Source organism: Vitis riparia, chromosome 5 (genome assembly GCF_004353265.1).
Source record: "Vitis riparia cultivar Riparia Gloire de Montpellier isolate 1030 chromosome 5, EGFV_Vit.rip_1.0, whole genome shotgun sequence".
In the NCBI taxonomy this organism is placed as follows: Eukaryota; Viridiplantae; Streptophyta; class Magnoliopsida; order Vitales; family Vitaceae; genus Vitis; species Vitis riparia.
In genome coordinates, this window is record NC_048435.1 from 7,784,303 (window position 1) to 7,805,086 (window position 20,784).

At 34.9% G+C, this 20,784-nt stretch overlaps 2 protein-coding genes across 2 annotated transcripts; one reads left to right on the top strand and one right to left on the bottom strand.

Annotated features, from left to right (window-relative positions):
• Positions 1 to 4,417: 4,417 nt before the first annotated feature.
• On the top strand, positions 4,418 to 19,100 carry LOC117914510 (pre-mRNA-splicing factor SLU7). Its single transcript, XM_034829861.1, has 11 exons — positions 4,418 to 4,563; positions 7,514 to 7,677; positions 7,767 to 7,879; position 8,159; positions 8,547 to 8,962; positions 9,101 to 9,236; positions 9,334 to 9,633; positions 11,229 to 11,445; positions 18,287 to 18,390; positions 18,706 to 18,774; positions 18,855 to 19,100. The coding sequence occupies exons 1-11, from the start codon at positions 4,548 to 4,550 to the stop codon at positions 18,930 to 18,932; spliced, it is 1,614 nt and encodes a 537-aa protein (XP_034685752.1). The 5' UTR covers positions 4,418 to 4,547; the 3' UTR covers positions 18,933 to 19,100.
• LOC117914509 lies at positions 19,091 to 20,344 on the bottom strand. The gene has a single exon (XM_034829860.1). The coding sequence runs from the start codon at positions 20,146 to 20,148 to the stop codon at positions 19,570 to 19,572; it is 579 nt and encodes a 192-aa protein (XP_034685751.1). The 5' UTR covers positions 20,149 to 20,344; the 3' UTR covers positions 19,091 to 19,569.
• Positions 20,345 to 20,784: the final 440 nt, after the last annotated feature.

Below are 20,784 nucleotides of genomic sequence, written 5' to 3' on the forward strand. Positions count from 1 at the left end.
AAAACAATTATTGGATGACTCAAATAAGAAAAATATTAATACTAATACATATAAATAATATAATAATTAATTATAAATTATTGTTTCATTAATTATTATTTTAAAAATATTATAAAATAACTTATCCAAAATAAAAATAAAATAATACTTATATAATTATTTTACAAATTATTGTTTCATTCTTTTATTTAAAAAATATAAATTTATTATATAGATTTCATAAATTTGGAAATGTTTGATTTTGTAATATAACAAATTAAGAAAATATTACAATAAACATATTTGTTTTTATATTTTCTATTACATACATTTCATAAATTTTGTTACTAGTTTTACAATATGAAATATTATAATTAAATAGAATTCAAAATATTTGAATTGTTTAACTTTACAATATAATTATTAAGAAAATATTATAATAATTTTTTTATAATGTTTAAAATTTACAATATAATTATTAAGAAAATATTATAATAATTTTTTTATAATGTTTAAAAAACGAAATTAAGACATGTAACGCATTGTACGTTTAGTATACTTATATTATATACATTCAATACATAAGTATCGTACCTATTAAATAAGATTAGTATTAATAATAATATATATAAATAATATGATAATTAATTATAAATTATTGTTTCTTTAATTATTATTTTTAAGATGTCATAAATAACTTATCCAGAATATAATAATTTTAATATTTATCGTTTCATTTTAATAACTAAAAATATAAAGTTACTATATTTGATTGCGGATTTCAAAACTTTGAAGCATGTGGATTTCATCAAGACTCAAGTCTGGCATTTTCTCTATAAACAGAGATATAACCTTCATCACAAGGCAAAACTTGAGAACTAGAGAGCTCAGGAGCGGAAGAGTAATGGGTGTTCTAAAATTCTCTCTCTAGCTTTTGTAATATCTTTTTTAAAAAATCTAGTCCTTTGTATTCATCTCCTTGTAGTCATCCATCTGCTGTCAACAAGCTTGTAATCAACAACTCTCTGTAATCAAAGTATATTTTCAATACAAAAGTTATTTTCATAATCAAATCTTTGTATTTTTATGTTCAAATTTCTGCAATAAATTAGACAGAATTAGACAGTAATAATTTTTGTTTTTATGCTTGGAGTACATTAGACATAATTAATTTGTTGTGTGCATAAACTGTTATATGTCATGTGTGTGAATGGTTGAGAACCTAATTCTAAGGTTATTGTTGAAATTCTTTTTTGAATATTTTCTGAGTGTTTTATTGCTAATTGGTGCTCTTCTTCATTTCTTAAAGTTATGAGTTGTTTTCTTTGTTTTCTAAGTTTGAAAAACCAATAATAATAATAATAATAAAAAAAGAATAGTCATTTTCTTTTGATTCATGTATTTTTCATATTATTTTCTTAACACATTTCTAGCTTGAGGGGGAAAAGTTTGAAAATAAGCTCTTTTAGTATTATTGTAAGGGGAAAAATAATATGATTTTATCCATTCTACATTAAGAGTAAAAGTAGTATATTATATTTTTTCTTATGAATAATGTTAACTTGATTAGGATACATATCAGAATGAGTAGGTGACACAGAAGGAGATTCTTGTTGCTGATATACAGGAATAGGAATTTTTGGAGTAAAATCAACACTATTTAAGTTTGTGTTTGAAGTGGAGATCTTGTAAAAATAAAATCTTGATTAAATGAATATCTTGACGTTGGACTAAATTCTATTTGAACAGTACCATCTGTATATTGTATAATTTTTTAAGGAGTTGTTAGAGGTTTAATTGGTTTTGGATTTGTTAAATCTTTTAATTCCCATTGACCTCTTTGAGTAATTTCATTCCATTTTAGTTTTTTAGGAACAAAGGCTTGAGTATTGTTAGGATTATATTGTAATAATAATATTTCATCTTTAATAGATTGACACACAGCTCTAGGGTTTAATTGAGTAGTCATAACTTTATAATATATTCTATAAATTATTGCTATAGTTTGGGCTTCTTCTACAAAAATCATATTTTTAGTTTTAATGTTTAAAGTTAAACTTGAAAGAATACTTAGGTCATTTATGTTCATGGAAAATTTGGGAAAACAATTAAAATAAACGAGACCATTTGCAAGGGAATCAATCATGCTAAGAATAGAATCAGTAAATTTTGTCAACCTAGCGTCTCTTAGACAAACAAACACAGGAATATCTAAACCTAAGCGAAACAAAGGTTTTATTGCAACTTGAACTAATCCTATATGAATATAATTAAATTTCTTTCTATGATGATTAATAGTGTTTTGATTTAATAATTGAAGACTTTCTAAATTTTGATTAAGAGAAATAGTTTTTTCTTCAGTTTTAATTGAATAATTTTGACTAAATTTGAAATTTCCTTGTTGATATATTGTATTAATTTTCATGTGTGCGATTGACCAATTATGTAACTGATTTTCTATTTGTGTTATATTTATTTATTGACTATTCACAATATTTTTGAGTAAGTGATGTGTGTGCAGAATTATCATATGAATATGCAAAACTGTCATTAGACCTAAGAGATCGGGAAGAACTAGATCTACTTAATTTCCTTATAATATTACTCATTGCTATAGAAAATAATCACAATTTTGTCCTTAATCAATTCAAATAATTTTCTGAACAGGGACCACCACAAACAGATCAACATGGGACTTACGCTCATTCTGCCCTCAAACATCGTTACTTAGGCTTACCAAGCTGTTCACAAGAAATTCAATTTGAATTAAGTCAGGACTAAATTAGTGATTAAATAATGTTCCAACTCGTAATACCATTCGGTTCTCAAGCAGAACGTGGCTTTGATATCATTCACACCTAGGACATATAATAGTTCATGCACACAACAAATTAATTCTGTCTAATGTACTCCAAGTATAAAAATAGAAATAATTACTGTTTAATTATATCTAATTTATTGAAGAAATTTGAACATAAAAACACAAAGATTTGATTTTGAATATAACAAAGATTTGATTCTGAAAATAACTTTTGTATTGAAAATATACCTTGATTACAGAGAGTTGTTGATTATAAACTTGTTGACAGTAGAAAGATGACTACAAGGAGATGAATACAAAGGACATAACTATTAATAGCAATAATAAATATCTTTTAAGGTTAACTTATAGTAAAGAGAATTTTAAGGAATATAAGGAAGCTATTCACAAATGTTTGTTAAAAAATATTAAAAATTAAATTAAGTTATAGTTTAATATATTATATGTTTAAAATATTAATGCTATAAAATCAATGTATTTTTGTCATACCAATAACTTGGATATAATATTAGTTATATCAATAATATTAATAATATAAAACTAATATAATAAATAGTAATATTAATGATTTGCTAATTATAATAACAATAATAATTTAATTAGTCTTAAGTTGTGTTTGTTTTTTTGGCTTTTTGCTGAAAACAATTTCTTTTCAGAATTTAGGTCTTTTGTTTTTCTATTTTTTTATGACTTATTATAAACTTTTTACTAAATAGAAAAAGTCAAAATATGTAGCATTTTCAAAATATAAAAAATAGCATATTGATTTTTTTTTTTTACTTTTTAATACTTAATATAAATAAAATATTATAAAAACAAACAACTTAATATTTAATATTATGAAGCATTAAGGTTTTATTTAGAATTAAGTAAAAGAACAAACACTATCTTAATGTAGCATATAAAGCATAAAAAAGACAAAAAAAGAAGAATGATTTTTTAATAAAGCTTATCGACTTCAAGAATTAAAAAAATAAAAATTATCTTTTAGGGTTTTTTTAGTAGTAATAATAAAAATATAATAATATTTTTTTAATATAATATTAAAAATATGAATAATAATCATAAAAATTTATAATATTAATAAGAATGACATTAATAATAACATGAATAATTTAAAATATTAATATATAAAAAAAGAAAATATAATTGGAATTATCAAAGGACTTGATAGGAATTTATAAAAATGGTGTGACCCTTTTGAGTCATTATCATGATTTGTCCACCCCTGTATGGTAATTCTCTTGAGATTATGTTTATTTAAAATTTTCATTTGTTTTATTGAATTTTTTTTTAATATTCTATATATTATTTTTTATTTTATTTATATTTATATCCTTAAATTAAATATATGTAAACATTCTTAATATGGATTTTTTTAATTCTTTTTGTTATTTTTATGGCATATCTCTCTAAAGACCTGTCACATGAAAATAAAGTTTAATCCTTTATTTTATTTTCAATAATTTTTTTCCATTTCAAAGTTTTTATTCATAATTTAAAATTTTAGACATTACTTTTTTTTTTTTAAATTTTTATTGGTTTTATTTTTATCATGGTTTTTATATTTTTTAATAATATATATATATATATCATAAACCACGGGTGAGTATTTCTTTATTCAGTCATTACCTAACCTCTCTGCGGCCCTGCTCTCGTCCGAATCTCCATACGCAATTCATAGTTTCTCGCAGCTTCTGTTTAGGGCTTTCTCTGCAACCACTAATTTGATTCTCATCTCTCCGATATGGCGACTGCTTCTGGTACGTCTCTACTTTTCTCTCTCTTCCTTCTATTTTTCTGCAATTTTTTGAAGGATAGAAACTCAATTTTGTTAGGGTACTCGTAGGTTGTTTTGTTTTCGCTGAACATATTTCTGGAAAAACAAACGGTGGTAAAGGGGGAATTTGTTTTTTTGGTTTCTCAACATTGATTGACTGACGTAGAAACCCTAATTTTAGGGATTTGATTGGTTTTTTGGGGGAATTTGATTGGTTTCTCAATTTTAGTTTTTTTTTTTGTTAATGTTGGGGAGTAAACCTTTTTTTTCTAATCAAAAGGGTTTGGTCTAGGGCTTTTCTTTTCTCATATTTGTTGATTGATAATGAGTTTCATACAGATCCTTTGCCTAAAGCTTTGTTTGAATCTCAGCATAAAAGAGAGAACGGGACGAAAATTGCTGGAAATTACTTTTACTAATTTTCCTCTCCTTCTCTGATTCTTGCTAAGATCCAAATGGAGCGTAATATTTGGGGATTTGGGTTTTAAAGCCATTTCTGTTGTGGATTTCAGTAGGTTGGGGGTATGAAAGAATAACATGAACATGAAAAAAGAAAAACAAGACTGTGGATAGCTATATTAAGGCTGCGTTTTTGGTGCATGAATTTGGGTTTGTTTGAATATAATTGAAGATTCAAGATTAATTTCTTCTAGGCTTGATATCAAGTTCTCAAGGCCTGAAACAATTCAACTGGTAGAGGCTTTTTTTTTTTTTTTAAATAAAAAATTGAATTCTGGTGTATGGGGATTCCAAATTGAATGCAATTTTGGTGAAACTAAATATTATTTTATATGAATATGGAAAGAATACATGTTAAAAACCATAAATTAAAAAACATAAAACTGTTAAAACCATTTGTTAAGAAAAAAAAGGTGATTGAAAATAATGTGGAAGATAACAATTATATGTGACTCAAAATTACATGATCTTGAGATATTTTTATTTTATTTATTTATGGTTAGGCTTACAAAATAAATTATTATTATTATTATTATTATTTTTGAGTTTTAGATAAGCAAATTAACCGTGTAAAGGAAAAAGAATTCAGAATAATTCGGCAGAAAAAAAATTGAAATTCAAAAAATGAAATTTCTGAATTTAAAATTAATCAAACATGAAATAATGATATTATGAACATTTAAGAAAGAAAATCAATATAAAAACATAAAATATTAAAAATGTGGAAAATCTTTCTAAAAATAACCAAAAAAGGCAGTTTAATATAAAGATAAGCTTATTTGAATTTGAAAGAAAAAGTGTAGAAATTGAAAATAAAGTTAATTTAAAAAACATTGTAACGTTGACTGAATGCATTGGCATCCCGAATAAAAAGTTATAGTCAGTGTTGTCAAAAGCAAAAGGCGATATCAAGGCGATAAGACTCCTTTTAGTTTAAGGAGAAAAACGAAAAACAAGGCGATAACCTAACTATAGTAAGGCGATAAAATATATACATATATTTATCTATTTGATATTCAACAAATATAAGTGTTGTCTTCCATAATCAACACTATTAATTTTTCATCACTCACGATGTCTTATAAAATTAACAAAATAGTAATAATTATTGAAAGTGTTAAATATTATACCCCATATTATAAAAAATATCATATTGTTTAAAGATATCAATCCTATCTAAATGTATATTCTAATTTTTCAAACACCTAAAAAGTAAAATAAAAAACAAAATAAGAGATTGAACATTCTAGAGAAGCTTTAGACATCATCATCATAGTCATTATTGAAATTAAAATTGTTATTACTTCCATTAAGACTAGATTGATAACCTTCCATTTTATTATCTCTATGATTGATATTATAATATTTTATCTTATACTTTGTTTAATCCAATGTTAGATTGAATGAAATTATAATCTAAGTATGTAATCTTAATTCATGGTCAAAGGCGAGCCTCTATGACTTGTGCCTTATCCCAAAGCGATTGCCTAGGCGTTGCCTATTTGAAGCCGCCTTGCCTAGGTCTTTAAAAGGCGACTTTTATCTACCCTGCCTGGCCTGATGGCCTAGGCGACTTAGGCGATCACCTTAGATAACACTGGTTATGGCTAGGAGACATTATTATCCTTGTCATATGTTTATATATATATATATTGATAGGTTCGTATTTTTATTTGTTTATGAGTTTACCTATTTTATGAGGATCCATGGTTTAGTTTGTTGTGCATGATGAATAGCCCATTTAGGACCTTGCTTAAGTACCAAATGATAAACTTGCCCTAGTCACCTAGAAACTTGATTTTATCTTGTTTCTTTTTGTCAAGTTTCTCCAAGTTGCTGTTATTCAAATAATAGAATTTTCAATCATCAAGGAATCATCCTTAGTTCAATGTATATATTTTCACTTATGATTATGTGCTTGGCTGTCTCTTTTAGCCTCATGTTGGTTTGGTTGTTTCTGTTTGAGTGTAATCTAATCATGCTTTTGGATTCTTTGCTGATTCTGATTGGAACTTTGGGTTTCTGGACATTAGACTGACCAATTTAGATGATCCTAACTTCCCTCTTTGTTTTTATCACATGTTGAAGTATATAGTTGGCAATAAATTGATCTAGTAGTTTTTTTCCCCCCTTTTTTTTTCTAATAACAAGCTAAGCCTGTCACTATTAGTCATATGACCTTGGACACAGTAAATCATTTAACAACCATTGGTAGTTGGGAAAAAGAACTTTTTGCTGTTTGATCACAATAAGGCGATGAGATCTTAACAGGGGAGGTGTTAAGTAACAATTTTGTGGGTGCTTAAGCATGATTTTGGAGACACAATTAAGCACAATTTTGGAGACATAAGGGACACCCAAAGTATTTATCCGTACCAGTGACTGTCCTAATAGTTTAAGCATTAGGTGGTGTATGCTGTTATGGTTTCCTTTTTCTCTTCTCATTCATGCATCTTACTTGGTGGCTTTTGCAGTGGCTTTCAAATCCAGGGAGGACCACCGAAAACAGTTGGAATTAGAGGAAGCCCGTAAAGCTGGGCTTGCACCAGCTGAGCTTGATGAAGATGGCAAAGAAATCAACCCTCATATTCCTCAGTATATGTCCTCAGCGCCATGGTATCTTAATGCTGAGAGACCTGTAAGCTGCATCAATTTCTCTGTGGCTACTTTTTCTCTTCCATTATAATCCTTGTACGCTGATTTAAGGTTTTTCTTTCTCATATTTAGAGTCTGAAACATCAAAGGAAATGGAAATCAGATCCAAATTACACGAAAGCTTGGTATGACAGAGGTGCAAAAATATTTCAGGCGGATAAGTATAGAAAGGGTGCATGTGAAAAGTAAGTGCCCCTTGTAGTTTTCTGCTAGTTTTTCAACAATTGATCTTTAATTGGTAGATATTGCTAATGAGCAGTTGATTTGAGTTCTCCATTTGTCCAGTAATAACCCTGGATTGGGGAGCATGGTATGTCATTAGAGGCAATTGAGACATGGGAAGATAATTTTCAATTACAGGAGTCAAAAGCTTTTTGGAAGTAAAAGGAAGTATGTGCATGACAAAAGCTTGCACATTACTTAGTAGGGAATCCATGTGTGTCCATTATGTTGTCCTCTGGGAGTGTAAGAAAATATGGGGAACTTCTTCAAAGGATGCTGAGGGCAACACTCTCTGTTTCTATCAAATATAGGCCTGATCACTTACTGCTATGCCTGTATAGAAACAGCATTTCAGGCAGTGTTTGTCAAGGCATCCTTTGGCAGCCATTAGATCATTTGCTTGCCTACCTTATGCTAAGGTAGCAATAGTAACAAGTATTGCCTAGGTGCAATTGCCCTGATGCTTTATGCTTCCAAAGATGCATGCTTCCATTATCACAAATTAGACCATCTATTTATACAACTTTGCTAGCAATATTTCAAAACATGATTTCAATTATATTATATCATGAATCATTTTTTCTTGGTTGTCTGTGATTCCTGAGGAGATCGCTTTCATTTGCACTACAGTTGTGGGCTATGACACATAATGCAAAGACATGCATGGAGAGACCTCGACAGAAGGGAGCAAAATGGACAAGCATGCACATTGCGCCTGACGAAAAGATTGAGACCTTTGAGCTGGATTATGATGGCAAACGAGATCGCTGGAATGGATATGATGCTGCAACTTATGCTCGGGTCATTGAAAGATATGAGGCAAGGGATGAAGCTCGAAGGAAATATTTGAAAGAACAGCAACTGAAAAAGTTAGAAGAAAAAAACAATAAGCAGAATGGGGAGGAAGAGGTTAGTGATGAAGAGGAGGACGATGAAGATGATCTGAAAGTTGATGAAGCCAAGGTTGACGAGAGCAAACAAATGGACTTTGCAAAGGTTGAGAAACGTGTCCGAACTACTGGAGGTGGAAGCACAGGAACTGTGAGGTGGGTTTTTGTGGCCCTTCTATTTATAGTCATCTTTTGAGTCTGTTTAGTTCTGGGAAAAGTATTATTTAACTGTTATAGCATTCTTGTGCAATCTGGTGGAAGCATTTTTTTTTATTATCTCCTTTTGGTTTCTAGGAATCTGCGTATTCGGGAGGATACTGCAAAGTATCTCTTAAATCTTGATGTCAACTCAGCCCATTATGATCCTAAGACCCGATCAATGCGTGAAGATCCTCTTCCTGATGCTGACCCAAATGAGAAGTTCTATGGAGTGAGTACCTTTAGGAACTTTCAAAGTATAAATACTTTTATTTCCCCAAAATAATAAAGATGTTCGATTATGTTGACTCAATTTGCTATTATTTCAGGGAGATAATCAATATAGAGTGAGTGGTCAAGCCTTGGAGTTCAAGCAACTCAATATTCATGCTTGGGAAGCATTTGACAAGGGGCAGGATATCCATATGCAAGCTGCTCCATCCCAAGCTGAATTGCTGTTCAAGAATTATAAGGTCATCAAGGAAAAGTTGAAGTCCCGAATGAAAGACACTATAATGGATAAATATGGTAATGCTGCAGCTGAAGAAGAGCTGCCCAGGGAGCTTCTTTTGGGGCAAAGTGAGCGGCAGGTTGAATATGATCGTGCTGGCAGAATTATAAAAGGCCAGGTATTATATGAAGATAAATTTATGCATATTTTTTCCCCCTCAAAATTTGGGTTTTGCCTTAATGTGGCTAACATTCATTTTTCATTATTCACTCATTAAATGATTTATGAACATCTGTCACTGTCTTGCGGTTTTCATGTACGAATTTCTTAACTCTTATGAAAATGCATAGCTACAGTCTGGATAATCCCTATTCAGAATTCTATAAAAAATTTACTACCTATTCTAAAGTTGATTCAGAAAAGATTGGAGAATGTGACAGACATCACATCAGACCTTGTGTTTTATCCAAGTTCTTGTGGAGCCCTTAGTGCAATTTTTTTTTTTTTAATAATGCTTTCTCTCAACACACTTTATGCATTCCAGTTTCCAAGAGTAAGGATGATACTATTAATATCCATTATGAAGGATTGGAAGCTTGCTTGTGTCAAGCATGGCAGATGTGCTACAACCAGCCTCCTCTGGAAGCATGTCTGAAATTGAATTTTGATGTACTTGATTGTGGTTTTTGTAGAGATCACTTGGGGGGAGGTTATATTAGTTTATTATGGGTTTGACAGTTCCATCAAGAAAAAGGTGCTTGCCCTTTGGGATGGACTTAGGGGAGGAGTACACCATATGCATATGAACGGTATATGGGCAGAAGGGATTCCTCCTCCATCATTGTAACACCCATGGCTCTCGAATTAGTTAGGGAGATTGTGTATTTTATCTTTCCTGATGGAGTTTTTCTTTTTAGTGCCTTACTTAGGAAGGCCAATGAGAAGGCTAATTTCTTAGCAAAAAGGAGCCATCTTATTTGGTGGAATTTATAGGACAAGCCTACAAGAGGCTGGTCTCTTGGTTTTGGTTTCTCCTTAGTGTATCTTTTGTTCTGTTCCAATTTTTCTTTTTTGTTTTTTTTTTCCCTGTAGTAGAATGCTGCATACTTCTTTTGTACTTTTCTCTATCCCAATAAAGTCTTTGTTTCTTAAAAAAATTGTTATTCAACATAACTATGGCAGTTTGCCATGGTGGCAACCCTTTTTTCGCCCTTTTAGATCTCTGACACCATGGATGGGGTTTTGGGCTTAATTTATGCCCTATTGTACTTTCTTCTCCCTGTTTTTGTTGGCTTATGCTGCGCCTTGTATACTTCATGTGTACTAGGGTTGCGCCTCCTTTTTGTTTGACAGCTTTTATTGTTATATCTCATATGTGCATGTCCAAAAATACATAAATGAATAAAAGATACATCAGATTGCTTCTTTGTGCTTTCCATGAGATTAAAAAGTAATACTGCATCCTTTCTTTTCAGTTGGATGTCATTAATTTCTCTCATTGAGCATCCAAGCACAATGATTTCTATACCATGATTTATAATTGTTCTGTTAGGTCACCTATCAGAAAAAAAAAAAAAATGCTGTTAGGTCTATCTTATTACATTTAGTTTACCAGCTGTTAATCTATTTATGTTTTAAAAGATTGGAAATCTTGTTTGCCCAAATATTTTTTTTTGAAATTAAAATTTGTGTGAACTGTTTATTTTATTTTTCTTTTCCTTTTTAATGCTTGCAGCAGGATCTTACCTTGCTTTATCTTATCGTTTCTTGTAGGAGACAGCTCTTCCAAAAAGCAAGTATGAAGAAGATGTCTACATTAACAATCATACATGTGTCTGGGGCTCATGGTGGAAGGACCACCAGTGGGGCTATAAGTGCTGTAAGCAAATGATACGAAACAGCTACTGTACAGGTGCGGCTGGAATTGAGGCTGCTGAAGCTGCAACAGACCTCATGAAAACTAATATTGCTCGTAAAGCAGCCACTGAAGGTCAGTATCTAGTGTTTTTTTTTTTTTTATATATATATATTTATTCATTTATTTTGGTTATTATTATTATTATTATTTTTTGATAGACAAAAAGAACATGCATTAAAAAGCACCAAAAAAAGGAGGGGGCGCACCCTGCGTATACAGGCTGTATACATAGAAACAAGCCAAAACACACCTCAAACAAAGAAAGTCCGCACAAACAAACAAACAAAGCAAAGTTAACCACAAAAAAGAGTATCTAGGAAAATCAACATAGAGGGGAAATCCAGCTCCAAAGAGTCTATAGACCACTCAAAAAGAGTCTGAAAGAAGAGATCCTTTAAGCCTTGGTCGGAAAGTTCATCTTTGAAGATTCTTCAATTACGCTCTTTCCAAACACACCATAATAAGTAAATGGGAGCCAAATGCCAAACTGCTCTATTCTTCTTTTGAGGCCTCTTAACTTTCCATTGAAGGAGGAGATTTCTCACTGAATATGGAAATACCCAAGTGACTCCAAGGAGGGCTAATAAAAAGATCCAATGCTCTCTTGTTTTGGCGCAATGATTCAAAATGTGATCAACTGATTCTTCACTCTCTTTACAAAGATTACATCTATCGACCATTTATCATTCCCACTTCATTAAAGTGTTTACGGTTAATATCTTCCTCCAATAGCTTCCCAAGAAAAAAAGCAAGTTCTGAGAAGAGCATGGGATCCGCAAGCCTCATTCTCAGGAAAAAGAAAATTATTCTCCCCACTTAGAGAACAATAATAAAACTTGACACTAGAAATTCCTCTCCTATCTTCCTTCCAACATAAAGTGTCCTCACCTTCTTGCACTTTTAACGGGACAAAAAAACCCAAAAGGCAGGTCACTTCTTCTACCTGTCAATCTTGGCAGGGTCTTCTAAAATGAACCTCCCAACACCCCCCTTCATTCCCTTCTCTTTTCCAAGATTCTGCAACTGTAGCATTTTTATGGGATGCTATCCTAAAAATAGTAGGGTAAACATCTTTTAGCTTGAAGTCCCCTGCCCAAATGTCCTACCAAAAACTTGTACGACTTCCATTTCCTATACGGATAGAAGTTCTAGCATTAAACTTTTCCCACCCTTTTCTAATGTCCTTCCAAAGGCCCATCCCAAAGGAATCCCTCCGCATTCTAGTAGTCCAACCCCCCTCCACCTCCCCGAACTTTCCACAAATGATCTTCCTCCACAAGCTCACGCTCGACAGAGAATCTCCATAGCCATTTGCCTAGCAAAGCTTGATTGAGACTGGGCAGTCTTCTTATCCCCAAACCTTCAAAACTTTTAGTCTTACACACATCTGACCATTTTACTAAGTGGATCTTGCTCCTATCTCCTAAATCTCCCCACAAAAAGTCTCTTTGAATTCTCTCTAATCTAATTCTCACTTTTCTAGGAGTTACAAAAAGGGACATAAAATAAATAGGGAGATTTGAAATAGTGCTCTTTAAAAGGACAAGTCTTCCTCCTTTGGATAGGTATTGTTTTTTCCAAATAGACAATTTCCTTTTAAACCTCTCCTCAATTGAGTCCCAAACACCACATTGCTTATTAGAGGCCCTAAGGGGTAAGCCTAGATAAGAAGTGGGAAGCTTTCCTACCTTGCACCTAAAAAGAGAAGTTGCTCTATTCACATCCACCGTTTCCCCTACTAGAATAACTTCACTTTTTTGCAAATTTATTTCAAGTCTAACACCAATTCAAAACACATGATAATCTATTTTCAAAAATTCAGTTGTTCTACATCCTCCTCACAAAAGAGAAGGGTATCATCGATAAACAAAAGGTGTGAAACTTGATTCTCATTTGCCCCTTTGCCCTCAATCTTGAAGCCCCTAATAAACCCTCCATGTTCAGCCTTAGCAATTAAACTGTTGAGGGCCTCCATATGCAATACAAAGAAATAGGGTGAAAGAAGGTCCCCTTGCCGCAATCCTCTAGAGGTTAGGAAAAAATCTACGGGGCTGCCATTAACTAGAACCGCCATTCTCACAGTGGAAATGCAGAAGTGAATCCACCGTCTCTGCTTAGGGCCAAAACCCATTTTTTCTAAGATAGAGAAGAAATGTCTAGCTGGCGTGATTGTAGGCCTTTTCTATATCCAATTTGCAAACTAGGCCCGCATTAGAGCTACACTTCCTTGAATCAACCGCTTCATTTGCAATCAAAGCAACATCCAAGATTTGTCTACCCCCTCACAAAAGTGTTCTGACTATTTAACAGCACCTTGCCCATCACCCTCTTCAACCTATTAGCTAGGACTTTTGCAAGAGTTTATAAAGGCTCCCTAGCAGGCTGATTGGTCTAAAGTCCTTCATGTCACGTGCCCCTCCTTTCTTAGGGATGAGAACTAAGAATGTTGCATTAAGTCTACGAGTCATGGAATTCGGCAAATGAAACTCCTTAAATAACTGCATCACTTCTCTACCCATTGTAGGCGAACAAGATTTCCAAAAAGCCAGAGAAAACCCTTTTGGCCCAGGGGCTTTGTCACCTCCCAATTTTGCTAGAGGTATGGTCACCTCCTCCTCCGAAAAAGGACCCTCTAAGACCTTTCTGTCCATTGAGTCAATGCTCTTGAAGAGTTCTGTTGCCATATCGGGTCTTCTCACTTGAGGTTCCTTAAACGTTTCTCTAAAATGGGAAAAAATGCCTTCTTTAAGCTCCTCCTCTTTTTCCTAGTGAATTCCATTGATGGTGTGGCTACTGATGAAATTTCCATTTCTCCTAGCATTAGCCATGCGGTGAAAAAATTTCGTGTTGTTATCTCCCTCCTTTAGCTAGAGTGCCCTTGACTTCTGCCTCTAAGAAGTTTCTTCTAAAATAGTTAGGCGACTGTACTCATCTTTGACATTTCTTTAGCTTATCTTATCTTCTTCAGATAGGGGTCTTAATCTTTGTATGCTATCCCAATATTTTATCAACTCCAGAGCCGAATCCTTCCTAGTTGAGGCATTCTCGAGCACCTCTTTATTCCACTTCTTCAGATTACTTTTCAAAGCCTGTAATTTTCTAGAGAGCACAAAGCTAGGGCTACCCTTGAAATTATAAGATTGCCACCACTTTTTGATTTTCTCTCTGGAGTCTTCTGCCTTTAACCACATGTTTTCAAATTTGAAAGGGCTTTTACCTTTTCTCCCCCCCCCCCCCAAAAACAAAAAAAAAGAAAAAAAGTCTACAAAATAGAAGAATGGTCAGACAGTGGTCTTGGCAACAAAACTTGCAAGGCCCTTAAGATGTGATCCTCCCAATCTCTAGAAAACAAAAAACGGTCTAGACAAGCTTTGAAAGGACCACCTTGTCCTCACTTCAAGTAAAGCCAGCTCCACCAAGAGGCGGGTCTACAAGTCCAACTCATCAATAAAATTGGAAAATTGTCTCATGGTAGCTGACAATCGATTACAGTTACCTTTTTCAACTGGGAAACGGACCACATTAAAGTCACCTACTATACACCAAGGCACATCCCAAAGCCCCTTAATCAAAGCTAACTCCTCCCACGTCTCCCTCCTCTCTCTTCCCTTCAGCTTCCCATAAAGCCCCGAAAAAGCCTAAAGAAAAACCTATCCTCCTAGTTTCTAAAATAACAAGAAATGGAGAAAGACCCCACTTTAGAAGCCAACCTCTCCAAAACTCTTGTATCCTAAAATAGTAACACCCCTCCTGTCGTGTCCCTTGCATCCAAAGACTCCCATCCCAAATGCCTACCCACACCTAGGCTTCTCACAATTGTGTCTGACATCTCCCTAATCTTAGTCTTCTGAATGCATGCTAAGTCAGACGTGTGTTTTCTAACCATGGACTTGAAAATCTTTCTTTCATCTGGATCATGTAAGCCTTTAACATTCCAGGATGATATCCTAAGCTTCATGAGGAAACTGATGTTAATTGCCTACTCAACCCCTCACCCTCTACCTCTTTTCTTGCATTACCCTCATAATTAATGGAGCTGAAAAGTTTATTCAATTCTGTCTTTCCTTGAACTTGACAAAGCTCCCCTTTTTCCTTTTTTACTTAGTTTCAGCGAACTCGCAGAGCATTTTCTGTTCTCAATTCCTACCAGAATTCTCAAATATCATCTTCAAATCCTTCCACTGAGACTCCCAATGATTTGCAAAAAGGAATTTTTTGTTCACCCAAGGGGAACTCAAATTTCCTATCTTTCCTTCTGCAGAAACCTCTAGCGATGAGCTTTCCTCTCCTATCGCTGTGCAATGGGAATTTCCAAACCGTTGCTCCCTTAGAGGAACTCCCACCCTTTCAACTGGAGGCATGAGACTAGTGTGGTCTTGAAGAAAGATAGACCTTCCGTCCTTGAGAATCATACACAGAGGATCTTGCACTAATCCACACTCTTCGATATCCTTCTGTGAGTCGATTGGCCCTTAGACTCCCTTATCCAAACTTCCCACATAGACCCCCCCCAACCCAGAAAGAGGAGAAGAAGAAGAATTCCTCCCCCCAGCACAAGATAGCAGATTCGTACCTGAATGACTCTCCTTCGTTGTCTTTTGACCAAGCTCCAAACCCGCAAAGAACAAGCTCTCGATCTGGGGCTTTCTTCACAGTGGCCCTTTCCCCTCCAAATGCTTCTTTTGCAAGCCCAAGTGATTGAAGATCATTACTACTCCCCTCATCTGCTTTAGGGATTCCAGCACAACATAACAAGTCTCCATGCGCCTTCTTTGCATGATATAAATTTCTAAGGCTGGGTTTTTTGGGCCTTACCCAACTTTCAGCCCTTAGGCCCACTCTCTTTGATAAAAGAAGGCCCGATTTATTTTTAATACTCCTAGCCTGCTCTAAATTGGGCTTCGCCAAAAATTGGGCTCCACTTCTAGACTCCAGCCCTACCCCATAATCATTCACCCCTATCCTACAGTCAGACTTCACCAATCCCAACCTTAAAAGGTTGATTTTTCCTATTTTGCCGAAGTCAGGATCCCCACCATCCTTTTTGGCTGACTTAGGCACATTTCAAAGGTCGAGTCCATACGGTCTTTTAGCTTCAAAGTGTCCCTGCTTTTCCAAGATCTCACGTCAACATCCCCTCCATCCTGAGCTGCCCCATGGTCTACAGTCGACCCCATCCCATCTCTGACAGATGCTGCTGAAATGGCTGCAATGGCATCCTTTCTGCAGGGATCTTTGGCTTTGTCTACATGCACCGAAGCGCGTGATACAACCAGCCCTTCTTCTTGCATGAAGCTATCTTTGATTTCCAACTGTAATTCACTATGGGAATTTGCTGCCTTGGCAACCTGCACGGCTGAGTACCACATGGAATTCTCCCACCATAGCGGAATATAGAAGGGCGCAAACCCCGCCACCACCTCAAGTTTTCCAGGCACTTCCTTTCCATTGTTTTTTACCAGGATTCTTGCCCATTTCAAATTTCAGGACTGTTTGGTCTCATTGTCCATGGCTATGAATCCTCCACAGGCATCTCCTACCTTTATGAAAAACTCCAAATCCCAAAGTTGTAGAGGCAAACCTGGAAGTCTCACCCAGGAAACATCCCTCTGAAAATCCAGCTGAGAACACCCCACAGTTGGCTTCCACCAGTCAAGAGAAATTTGGAGACCATTGAAAGAGTGACAACCCTCCTCCACCGCTTTTTGAGCAAAAACCTGAGAAGAGAATTCAAACAAGAACAAAGAATCACTCAACAAGGCCACTTTTACTGGTCCGAAAAACCTCCACTGGGTCTTTACCCAATTTTCCACTGCCTAAAACTCTGGCATTAAATCATCCCTTACATCCCATTTGCCTACCAAACAACAACGAAGGGATTTCAGCTTAGACGAGTACATAGCATTCCCAACTTGAACCCATACTTCTTCACCCAATCCTTGGCAGTTTTTTAGTAACATCTGTAAAGCTTAGACCAGATTTGACTAGGGAAGGACTCTTCAAGCTTCCTGACCTGGGATTACCCTCTTCCCCTGCTTTGATATCTGTATCAACTAAGGATAACTCCCTTCACTTCCGCCCCATGGAGTCCCAGCCTAGAAGATCGAAACCCTCTGGAATAATAATGAAGTATCTTTTGTCGTCTTCTGAAATCATAGAAACCAGAATATAACACTCAGCAACATTTTGATGCATTTCCATCTTGAACCTTCTACCACGGTCTTTCAAATTGCCCCTGAAAAGTTTTTCCTATCTCCACGTACAGCATAAATCCAAGGACTTCAAGAGTCATTCCAGCACTCCCCTGCTCACTTTGATCCATCTCCGGTAGCCTTTTCCTCTTTCCACTATCTGCACCTCACATCGCCCTTTTACCCAATCAACCCTAAGCTCGAAGGACTTGGAATCAATGACAACCAACCTCCGTCTTACTGCATTTTCCATCCCGAACCAGGACCCTGGACTTTTTTCACCCCAAATGTAATGTGGGATGGTGGTTAGCAGCACTTGCATTGCATGTTGTTTATTTTGGTAATTGTGTATCATCTGTCTTTCTCCTTGAGTGCAATCTCTGCCTCAAGAAAGTTATTATGATCTTATTTTCCATGTTTAATTCCAGTTCACTTTCTTATATTGCATTTTGAATGGAATGTAGCTTCTGTTTATGTTCCATTCCTGTTGCACTTCCTTTGGTTAAGGTTTAAAGTGTCCTGTGATTGTTTTTAAACACTACAAGAACAATTTCATTTGACAGTGACATGAACATTTATTTAATTATAAAATCATACTTGTTTAAGTCTTGGTATTCAATTTTACCATTCATTTGATCCTTACATCTCTCAATTTTTACAAGTTTCATTACACTTTGATTTAAAATGCTTGCTCGATTAACTGTATCTCAACATTAATGCAGAGGATCCTGCCCCAGTGGAGGAGAAAAAGCTTGCTACTTGGGGAACTGATGTGCCGGATGACTTGGTTCTTGACCAGAAATTACTTGTCGACGCTCTTAAGAAGGTTATTTTCAGGATCTTCATTTTTACTTCCTGATTGTTAATATAATGTTTCATAAAATCTTAATTTTGGGGGGCTAAATCTACTTTAGAATTGATTTTAGTTGTCTTAGAGATGCAGGTGATAGAACTCCAAATCTAAATGCTTTATACCTTTAACCCGCAGCTAAGGATTTCTAGATATTGGAATCCGTTTTAATACTTGATTTTCCAAGTTGACTCAAATTTAGCAATGATTGTTTTGAAGTTGGATTGCTGTTTTCATGCCTTGTAACAGAAGTAAAAATGCTTATTACGTGAACATGTTTGTTTTGACCAGGAGGATGAGAGAAAGAAAGAAGAGCGGGATGAAAGGAAGCGAAAATATAATGTCAAATGGGATGATGAGGTATGGGCTTTCATCCATCTTTAATTCTTGAACTTCGCCTAACAATATTTGCTGCTTGCTGACTTTCTTTGCCATTGTAGGTTACTGTTGAGGATATGGAGGCATATAGGATGAAGAAGATACATCATGATGATCCCATGAAAGATTTTCTGCACTAGTGTAGACTCATGTTGTAGCCTACTCATGTTGTTACCTAGAAACACTTGTTTGCATATTCCTCAGGTGGACCAGAATATATAACGTTTGTAAATAATGCTGTTATGTGAGCTTTATAATATTTCTGAAAACAGGGAATATTATATATTCCTCAGGTTGATTTTTTTTTTTTTTTTTTTTTTTTTTTTTTTTTTTTTTGTGGTGACAAAAATGTAACTTGGAAACACTTGTTTGCCTTGGTAATTCTTGTGCATGCTCCTCTCTGTTTTCTAACATCTACAATTTATTGATTGGATTGGTCACAAGCATAAAGGCCTTCTTCATGCTTGAAACTTTGCATTCCAGTTCGAGTATCTTCAGCTTATACATTACAAGCTAAAAATGCAAGCTATAACACGTTTCATGTCTATAAAACAAAAATAAGAAACTCTCAAATTAAAAATACACAAGCAATGCCCAAATACCCGATAATGTAATCCCTATAGAAATCCACCCGCTGTTGCAACTCAGAAGAACCCGCAAAAAAAAAAAAGAAAAAAAAAAGGGGTATATTTTCAAATATTCAAACCCCTTTCTTTTAATGTCAATTTTTACAATGAAAAAGAAGGAATGTGAAGGTAAGAAGGACACTACGAGCTTCTAGGCACTCCTTTTTATCATCTCCTGGAAATCAAGGATGGATTTCTCGCTCTCAAGCTTCATTTTTTTGTGGAATTTGGAAATGAATTCGTCCGCTCTCTCGTCCACCCCTCGTAATTGTGGTGATGAAGCCACAGCAGCCTTCCACGCATCACTAACTGTACATCCGCTCTTTTCACTTGCCTTGGTTTCCAATGAACCAGCTCCTGTTTCAGTTTTGGCCTTGCCACCATTGCTGCCTTCTGCAACTACTTGTTTTCCCTTGCTTGTCTCCCCAGGGGCACCCTCTGCAAACAGATGGTCCACATATATGGCTGCAAAACCCTTCTGAAGCTGTTGCTGGTCGCAGCGTTTGTAGTGATGATCATAGTGCAGAGCTGAGTAGGATCTCTTGAAAGCTCGTCGTTTACGCAGTCGCTTACAGGCAACAAGGTGCCTGATAGAGCTCAAGCCGGTTAGGAGATGAGTGGCGTATTTTTTAGCCTTGGAAATGTTGAGCTTGTGCCGCTTAGATTGGACCCTGCTGGTCAAGCTCTTCCAGGCCTTCTTAGCACCTAAAAGCTTCTTTGCAAGCCTCATGGAAGATTGAAAGCTGAAACTGGGATAAGGGGAGAGATGGAGAGGAGACTTGTCTAGAAAGGCAATAGAGGATGATGGTTCTTATTAGCCTTGAGCCCCTTGGCCTTCAGTCTACTTTCTCCCATATGGGTGGGGCAACACAGTCCTATACCTTTTGCATAAATTACTGGATGCCACCCTACAATCATCAATTCATAAATTCTCTATGATTTGGGGGGACCAGATGAGAATAGCATAGCTGTTATGGTGGCAAAATATCAGGAGCGGCTTTGAAGGAGGTCAAGCACTAGTGCTCATCACTTTCGGCAACCTTGGGACCTCTGCTTGGAGTTGTAGCAATCTTGGGTGTTAAGTTTACTGGGTGACGAAGAAAAGATACTTGTGTAAAGTGCGGTTATTTTGTACCTCTTGAGACGGGGAGTTGTGGTTGTTCCCTACGCCCGTGCCATCATCCTGAAAAGACTGCCCCATACTCTTTGGAAAATGTCTTCAAAACCCCATTTCCTTCTGACAATCAATTCCAAATTGAACCACACTTTCTTAACCTTTGATGACAAATATATATATAACCAAACCTTAATTTACAAAAGCATTTCGATGCAACGTAAAGGTGTAGTGTGTGTGGACGGCAAGGCA